At 43.1% G+C, this 8,872-nt stretch overlaps 1 protein-coding gene across 1 annotated transcript; it reads right to left on the bottom strand.

Moving 5' to 3' along the window:
* Positions 1 to 296: 296 nt before the first annotated feature.
* On the bottom strand, positions 297 to 896 carry LOC139465170 (fap1 adhesin-like). The gene has a single exon (XM_071246859.1). The coding sequence runs from the start codon at positions 894 to 896 to the stop codon at positions 297 to 299; it is 600 nt and encodes a 199-aa protein (XP_071102960.1).
* Positions 897 to 8,872: the final 7,976 nt, after the last annotated feature.

The following is an 8,872-nucleotide window of genomic DNA, read 5'->3' as shown; positions in this document are numbered from 1 at the left end:
TTTCAGCATGCCCCCATGTGGTTAAGTGAGTGAGTGAGTGAGTATGTTTTTACGCCGCTTTTAGCAATATTCCAGCAATATCACGGCGGGGGAACACCACAAATGGGCTTCACACATTGTACCCATGTGGGGAGTCGAACCTGGGTCTTCGGCGTGACGGGCGAACGCTTTAACTAATAGACTACCCCACCGCCCCCTCCATGTGGTTAAGAAATGTGATGTTTTCAATCGTTGAGGTAGGTGACCAGAGCAACAACATCATGGTTTCGTCACGGGATCATGTATCGTTTGCGTCATTAAGTCACGTGTGTTTGCGTCTTGGGGTTATGTGATGTCTGCGTCACAGAGTCATGTATCGCTCGCGTCATGGAGTCGTGAGATGTCTGCGTCACAGAGTCATATATCGCTTGCGTCATGGAGTCGTGAGATGTCTGCGTGAAGTGGGCATGTATCGCTTGCGTCATGGAGTCGTGATATGTCTGCGTCAAGTGGTCATGTATCGTTTGTGTCATGGAGTCGTGAGATGTCTGCGTCAAGTGGTCATGTATCGCTTGCGTCATGGAGTCGTGAGAAGTCTGCGTCAAGTGGTCACGTATCGCTTGCGTCATGGAGTCGTGAGATGTCTGCGTCAAGGAGTCGTGTATCGTTTGTGTCATGGAGTCGTGTGATGTCTGCGTCAAGTGGTCATGTATCGTTTGCGTCATGGAGTCGTGAGATGTCTGCGTCAAGTGGTCATGTATCGTTTGCGTCATGGAGTCGTGAGATGTCTGCGTCAAGTGGTCATGTATCGCTTGCGTCATGGAGTCGTGAGATGTCTGCGTCACAGAGTCATATATCGCTCGCGTCATGGAGTCGTGAGATGTCTGCGTCAAGTGGTCATGTATCGCTTGCGTCATTGAGTCGTGAGATGTCTGCGTCAAGTGGTCACGTATCGCTTGCGTCATGGAGTCATGTGATGTTTGCGTGATTAGGGCTTGTCATGTGTGCGTCATGGAGTCGTGAGATGTCTGCGTCAAGTGGTCATGTATCGTTTGCGTCATGGAGTCATGTGATGTTTGCATGATTAGGGCTTGTCATGTGTGCGTCATGGATTCGTGTTACGTTACCGGAATTCGGCCATGTTGTGGTTTGCGTCACGGGGTAATGAGATGTTTGCGTGATTGGGTCATGTCATGAAGCCATTGTGTCTAAACAGTTACCATTTCTAGATGTGTTCTGCACATCCAGGAATAATGGTCGAGTGGGCATCAACTACCATTTGAGCATGATAACAGAGCGCGTATAGGCATCCCCTGTACCTTCGGCCAAACACTAACAACCCCGCCACTAGCAATGAGTCAATGTGATCATTGTAGATTATACCATCCAGTTCGTTGTGAGACTTGGTCGTGAGCTCCCTGTAGCGTACATGGATCAATCGTTCTGGGAAGAGAGCCGATCATTCGCCCTCTACTCGCGAAGCTCCTGCTTAAAAAAACAACACTATCTAAACTCGTCGACTGAAGTGCCACACTCCACTTACTTTTTGCATTTTATTGATGTTGATCTATATTTTCAACTTTTATCGTTTTCTCAGTTTTCTTGGGACGTCACGTGTTTGTTTCTTGTGTTTCCTGGCGTTTATTTACTGGCATCAGACTTAACGTCTCCAGCATAATATTCAAACTTATTCAAACTTCAAGGATCACCTGCCGTCAATTTATATGGCAATAGGAGAGATGAGCTATAAATACAAACATGTCATTACTGAAAGGCGTCTTGGAGATCAGATATTGAGTACAAAGATATTCAGTACTTTGAAAGATAAGTATATCAAACTTTAACTGCGTGATCAATATCAGTGACTTGAATATCCACTCTCATATCAGCCATAGCTGGCGATAACAGTGACACTTGGCTGGAACATTTCAACAAACCTTAATTCTTCTCAACATGTGAACGCCTGGCGCGACCACTCCAGCGAATAACTCAGGGCGATACTTGTTCTTCTCAAAGTCAAACTTTATTTTGCGATTGTTTACGTATGGGCTATTTCTTTAAGCATTTGATGATGATTATTTTAGATCCCTATTGGCAGTCAACCATACAACGCCCCCGTGAAGATCCTGGCTAGAATTGGTCTTCAGCAACCCATTTGTAAGAGACGACTGACTGGATCTGGTGGTCAGACTCACTGACTTGGTTGATGCATGTCATCGTATCCCAATTGCGTGAATCGAGATTCATGGTGTCAATCACTGGATTGTCTGGTCCAGACCCGATTATTTACAGACCGCCGTCATGTAGCTGGAATATTGGTGAGTGCGGCGACAAACAACAAACAAACAAACAAACAAAGAAACAAACAAGCGAGGTGTACAGGGTTTTACGATCTGAATGGGCTTGTGTACCATGAGACCGAAGGTCGAGGTCACGTTACAAAGAATTATTTTCGGTGAAATATTTGTGTGAAACACATCGGTCTCTCAATATGGTAACTCGAAATGCAAACTGGATCAATTCTGACGCGACATCTAAGTGCTGGTCTGGGTGAACTGGTTCCCTGCTCTCTCTGCGCGTCGTTGTAATATTTATGGACGGAACTCAGCTCACAGGCGTGTATGGATTGCTACGAGACGGCGACTAGCCAATGAGATACTAGAAGCTAGATTCTTTAACGAGTATTGAAAGTAGTCACGCTTACATGAGCATCGCGACAAATCCTATCTCGGGGTGAGTGATTAACGAGCGAGAGGGTCCAGTTCAAATGGCACTCCGAGCTAGTTTGATTCGTGTCGTTAAATCGCATTCTGTTAGTCTGGTATTCCAATGTTATGTAGACAGTGTAACAATTTATCATTACCTATATAATACACTACACAACTTTTGACAGGGATGTGTTTTATCTCTCCATAATACACGAAATTGATTGTCGTAATATGCCAAGTGTCTATTCAATAGCATATTTATTAATATGACATATATGTTTACCCCGATCAAAAGTTCAGTAGTATATTATTACAAAGAGATCCAGCCTCCGGATTGACACTAGACTGTGGAACATAGTGAGTGAGTGTGTTTGTTAGCAATATTCCAGCAATATCACGGCGGAGGATACCAGAAATGGGCTTCACACTTTGTACCCATGTGGGAATCGACCCGGGTCTTCGGCGTGCCGAGGGGACAGAGTTGACTGACTATAAAAGTCCAGTTTCCACCCTTGCCGAACTAGGCTGCAATTATGGTGTTATATTTGATTTGGACTAAAGAGTCTATGCATGGTCCAATCAAAATCGCGTAACGAAATCAACATCCGGTTCGTAAACTGCCATGTAGATTTCGGTCGATTGCAGGATTATCAAAGCACGTGTACCCGGTACCGTCAACTTAGCGTCAACGGGTATTTTCAAAATCTTTTCATGTTTTTAATCAAGGTGCTTACGGGGTTTGATGCACTTCGCGAAGCAAGACCCGTGTTATTACTGTATAAATCTTGATTATCGATCAGATCGTCTTCACTGGGCGCCGCCATTTTGTTTGAAGAAAATTCAAGTTTGTTTGTTTGTTGTTTTACGTCGCACTCAGCACTATTCCAGCTATATGACGGCGGTCTGTAAAATAATTGAGCCTGGACCAGACAATCCAGTGATTGACATCATGAGCATCGATCCACGCAATTAGGATCGATGACATGTATCAACCAAGTCCACGAGCCTGACCACCCGATCCCGTTAGTCGCCTTTTACGACAAGCATAGTCGCCTTTTACGGCAAGTATGGGTTGCTGAATACCTATTCTACCCCAGAATCTTCACGGGTCAGAAAATGCAAGTGATATCAGAGGTGGAATCTGATTGGTCAATAGGAGGGACAAAGAAGGGACATAACTTGTAATAGCCACTACGATCGAAACCAGAATTTCCGGCCAAATTCGGCAAGGGTGGAAACTGGACTTTTCCATTGAGTTCACTCCCTTGCCTCCGGTAGATGTATACGCACCCTACCCGGCAGCTGTCCCGTGGAACATAGCCTCCCTCAAACAGTCAGCAGTAAGTTTGGTTTAGCGCCGCTTTCAACCGTTTTTAAGTAATATCAGAGCGTGTCGATTTGACGTGGGAGCAAAGCCCGATGTGATGCAGGTCTCAGACGTATACCACTTTTGTTTAATCATTCCAATTGTGTTCTAAATGAAGGGATTGTTTTGATGATATGATGACTCATTCGATGTGACTGATGAGAGTGTTTTGTTTGCTTGTTGCAATGTTCCCGTTGTATAATGGCGATTCATATGTAAATAATCGAATCTGGACCGGAAAATCCAGTGACGCAATTGGGACGCGATGACATGCATCAACCAAGTCAGCGAGCCTGACCACCCGATCCCGTTAGTCGCCTCTTAGGACAAGAATAGTCGCCTCTTCCGACGAGCATTTTCTCTGCACGAACTGCGTGATAGGGGAAGGTAACTCTTACCATACTTACATTAGCCGATTTCTTTTGTTTGTTTGTTGTTTAACGCCGCACTCACCAATATTGCAACTATGTTACGGGGGCCTGTAAATATTGTCAGCAGCGGTCCACGCCGTCGGGTACGATGTCACGCCATCATCATCATCAGCAGCAGCAGCATCATCATCATCCTCATCATCATCATTATTGGGAGGGAAAAGGTGAAGCGACAGGATAGGGAGAGAGACTGTTATACTTTATCAGCGTTCAATATAATTCAATATAATGCAATCTATAATTTTTAAAAATCAAGTACATAAAATTAATTTCTTGTTAATGTAGAGAATGATTTATGTCACAAAGCTCTAAATTTCAGGTCACATTGACATGAACCACATACCCGTGTTTTCAATGATTTTAAAGATTTTATTCCGCCTCCCATCACCAACCCCCTCCCCCACCCCCATCCGTTCTCAAACACACCCTTTCTTCCCTCAGGAAATAATTAGCAACGTGACATGTCCTAACAACCGCCCTTTTCGTGTGCAAGCCTCCAGGTCAGTGGTTTTTCTTAAAGGTAATCTTTAAATATCTAAAATATTAGTAATAACATGTTACCATAAGTTCAATGGTTTAATCGATCAAATATTGATATTTACTGGCAAATAGAAAGCTTGTCACAAGTTGGTGTGTTTCGCGCTGTCTGCAGCCTGTGTGTGTGTGGTACACTCACCCACACCGATACCACTCCCCGGGTCATCGCACCGTGACTCAACAGATGACACGAGTCAGTGAATTCGGAGCGTTGATTGACAGTCTAACAAGTGGGTTGCATACCGCTATAAATTTATTGACCGCCATACAGGTCTTCTTTGATGATAGTTTGAAGAAGATCTATTTTCGGCTATTTATCGCACTTGTGAGTAGCATAGCTTGTTATGGAATTATCGAACATAATCCACGTTCAGGGCTGATCATCCAAAAAGGCTTGGCCCTGAATCGTCGCATCAGTTTGTCTTGATCTCGCGACTAGAAAGGATCGCATCTCTGTGAAAACAAAATTATCTGTGGATAAGAGTTAATCTATACCGATTGTGTAATGGTTTCAATACGACTTATTGACATTGTCATGTAATGCGTTAGGCCTTCTGATGATTCTGACCTGACGCGAACTTAGTACGTCGAGTTGACGTCGGGACATATGGGTAAAAACAGTCCAATTCGATCGACTTCGTTAGGTGTAACTAGCTTTTCGTGTTATCTGTTCAAACTGAAAGGTAATGTTCAACTGAGCTGTACCGCCACGAGCCTCCGTCTGTCCGCCATTCAGAGCATGCAGAATACCGTGCTGTAATCTATGGTAATCTTTATCAATCTATAGCGGGAAGAATGGTATTGGAAATAGGGGAGATGCGCCGCGAATTATATAAACTTCGTGGAACCTGATGGAGAAGTCCGAAAGTTGGCGGTAAATAGAGTTTCAAGCTTCAGACCCGAAAAAATCTCCTTTTCAAGTAACAGGGTTTGGATTAGGTTATTGGTATCCTGTGCTTGTCTCCTAAGAAATTCAGGTTCAGAATACAGTAATCTACGGTTATAACGAACTCAAAGGGACCACTAATTTTAGTTCGTTATAACCGTTGTTCGTTATAAGCATATATACAGCATAACTACAGCAAATAGTCGGGACAAAAAAGTAACTTCGTTATATCCGTCAGTTCGTTATAAGCGTGTTCGTTATAAACGTAGTTTACTGTATGTCCCCAGTACCCCATGCTTGTCTCTTCAGAAATTTAGGTTCAGAATATGTCCCCCGTACCCTATGCTTGTCGCCTAAGAAATCCAGGTTCAGAATATGTCCTGTGTACCCCGTGGTTGTCTACTAAGGAATCCAGGTTCAGAATATGTCCCCAGTACCCCATGCTTGCCTCCTGAGGAATTGATGTGGCTGGAATATTGCTAATTGCATTGTAAAACAACTCACTCGAGTCTGGTGTGGTCAGTTGGTAGCCCCCCATTGATAGAAGGGGCAGTCAACCAGGCAAGCAGCTGGGGATCAGACGCGTTACTAGGCAACATAATTCTTCAGCAGTTCTCTCTCTCTCTCTCTCTCTCTCTCTCTCTCTCTCTCTCTCTCTCTCTCTCTCTCTCTCTCTATATATATATATATATATATATATATATATATATATATATATTTCATTTTTCAAGGTTATGTTCAAAGTATTATATCCACACAACATGCACGCACATTCCGCGAGTTTTCAAAATTACGATCAATAATTTCTTTTGTAGTTTAGCCAACACGAAATGTTTCGGAATTACACCCAAGGGACCGTCTCACTTTTGATGGCGTATGCTTTTTAAAAATACCAACACCTCAATTTGTGAAAATCTCGGACTCTGGTGAATACATTTTTGTTTAAAAAAATGCTAATTATTTTATATTTTGTGCAAATCTTTGTTGCTATGGTTGATCCTTTCCCCTCCCCGTACCAAATGCCACACTCGTATTAAAGGGATCAAAAGACCTGTTCTTGGCATTGTCAAAAAGAGCATGTTGTCAAAGAAATTAATATTTTTAAAATTCAAACAGTTCCTGGTAAAATGAGTAAGATGTGTGTATCTTCTTGTGTTAACAGCGTGTCGTCTTTGTTGTTTAACTGTGTACTGTTCCAGCTATATGATGGCGGCCTGTAAATAATCGAATCTGGACCAGACAATCCGGTGATCGATATTCAGGGATTTTGCGGACGTGAAATCCTTCATCCTTTTCCCATACAAATTGTAAAAAGACATCCAGAGTGCATCCACTTGACCACAGAACAGCAGAATTCTTGTTTAAGAAAGAATGCTGCTGTTTCATAATCTGATACCATTTAACAAATTAATTTCTGTGCGTAATCGTTTAAAAAACCCAATAAACAGTAGAGCGCTTCTCGATCTTCTATAGTGCTAACACTTGTTGTTTCAGTTCAGGAATTCCATGCGCATGTTTATCTAACGGCTTCTGTGAATGCACACGTGTTCGTCACGTGTGGTAAAGTACTCTCTCCTTATTGATTGGTGTTCTTCAAGCAGGCCAAACAACAAGATTTGTGAATGATTTTTTTCAACAGGTTAACTTCAAGTACATTATGCGAATAGACATGATTAAAGCTAATATATTCTATTAAATATCTAATAAGATATAAAAAAAGCCAAGAATTAAGCTGTTTTATTTGAATTAACATTGTTCTATTCACATTTCTATTTTACATTTTTTTAAGAACCCCATTTTTTAACAGGAGACGCCTACAATCAAGGCTGTGATACCCTGGAGCCCAAAATAAATAACCCAGGGAAATAACTCCATGTGTATTGTGAGCAACGATCCACGCCATAGGGGTACGATGACACGCAATCAACCAAGTCACCGAGCCTGACCACCCGATCTATTAGTCCCCTCTTACAACCAAGTCACCGAGCCTGACCACCCGATCTATTAAGTCCCCTCTTACAACCAAGTCACCGGGCCTGACCACCTGATCTATTAAGCCCCCTCTTACAACCAAGTCACCGAGCCTGACCACCCGATCTATTAAGTCCCCTCTTACAACCAAGTCACCGGGCCTGACCACCCGATCTATTAAGTCGCCTCTTACGACCAGTACAGATTTGGGACGTCTACTTATCTGGAAACCCCACGGGGCCGGCACGTGACGTTAGGTACATGTGTACTAGTAAATAATAACACATGCCTTAGTTGATGGTGCGGACTGATTGTCGTGAGGTTAACATGCATGCTCCTCGTTCACGGGCCGAATGAACGCAAGATTTAATCTGTTATCTGATATTCTGACACAGGGGGCCTGGGCCCCGTTCCTCAAAGCGATCTTAGCGCAACGATAATCGTAAGCCTGTGTTGAAGTATGGGAGTTACAATCACCTTAGTGATAAGATCGCTTTGAGGAACGGGGCCCTGGTGGTTAAAGCGTTCGCTCGTCACGCCGAAGACCCGGTTCGATTCCCGACTTGGGTACCATGTATGAAGCCAATTTCTGATGTCCCCCGCCGTGATATTGCTGGAATATTGCTAAAAGCGGCGTAAAACCATACTCACTCACTCACTCACTATTCTGACATGGTGCACTGTTGATTGTTGGAGATAGGCTGGTACAACATTTAGTCCCATAAATAAGGTTACCTTATTTTAAAAATATATTTACAAAATACACAGTGAATACATACGATGTGATACATGTGCGATGTAATTGTTATTTTTACCCAACCAATCAAGCAACGGCCTGGTTCCAACGTGCACTGTGACCAGTGAACGGCCAGTTTACATCGTACGCAGCATCGACCATAGACCAACATTTAGCCCAAGAAATAAAGTTATCTTATTTAAAAACACATATCTTCAAAATGAGCAGTAAAACCCCAAACTGACAAATAAATTTGTC

Source organism: Haliotis cracherodii, unplaced genomic scaffold (genome assembly GCF_022045235.1).
Source record: "Haliotis cracherodii isolate W230 unplaced genomic scaffold, xgHalCrac1.p SCAF_17, whole genome shotgun sequence".
NCBI lineage: Eukaryota > Metazoa > Mollusca > Gastropoda > Lepetellida > Haliotidae > Haliotis > Haliotis cracherodii.
Note: the sequence above shows the minus strand (reverse complement) of the source record. Positions and strands in the feature narration are given on the sequence as shown.

Excerpts from the sequence above, each read along its gene's own strand:
- LOC139465170 (XM_071246859.1), bottom strand. The coding sequence starts at position 896 with ATGACGCAAGCGATACATGACCACTTGACGCAGACATCTCACGACTCC.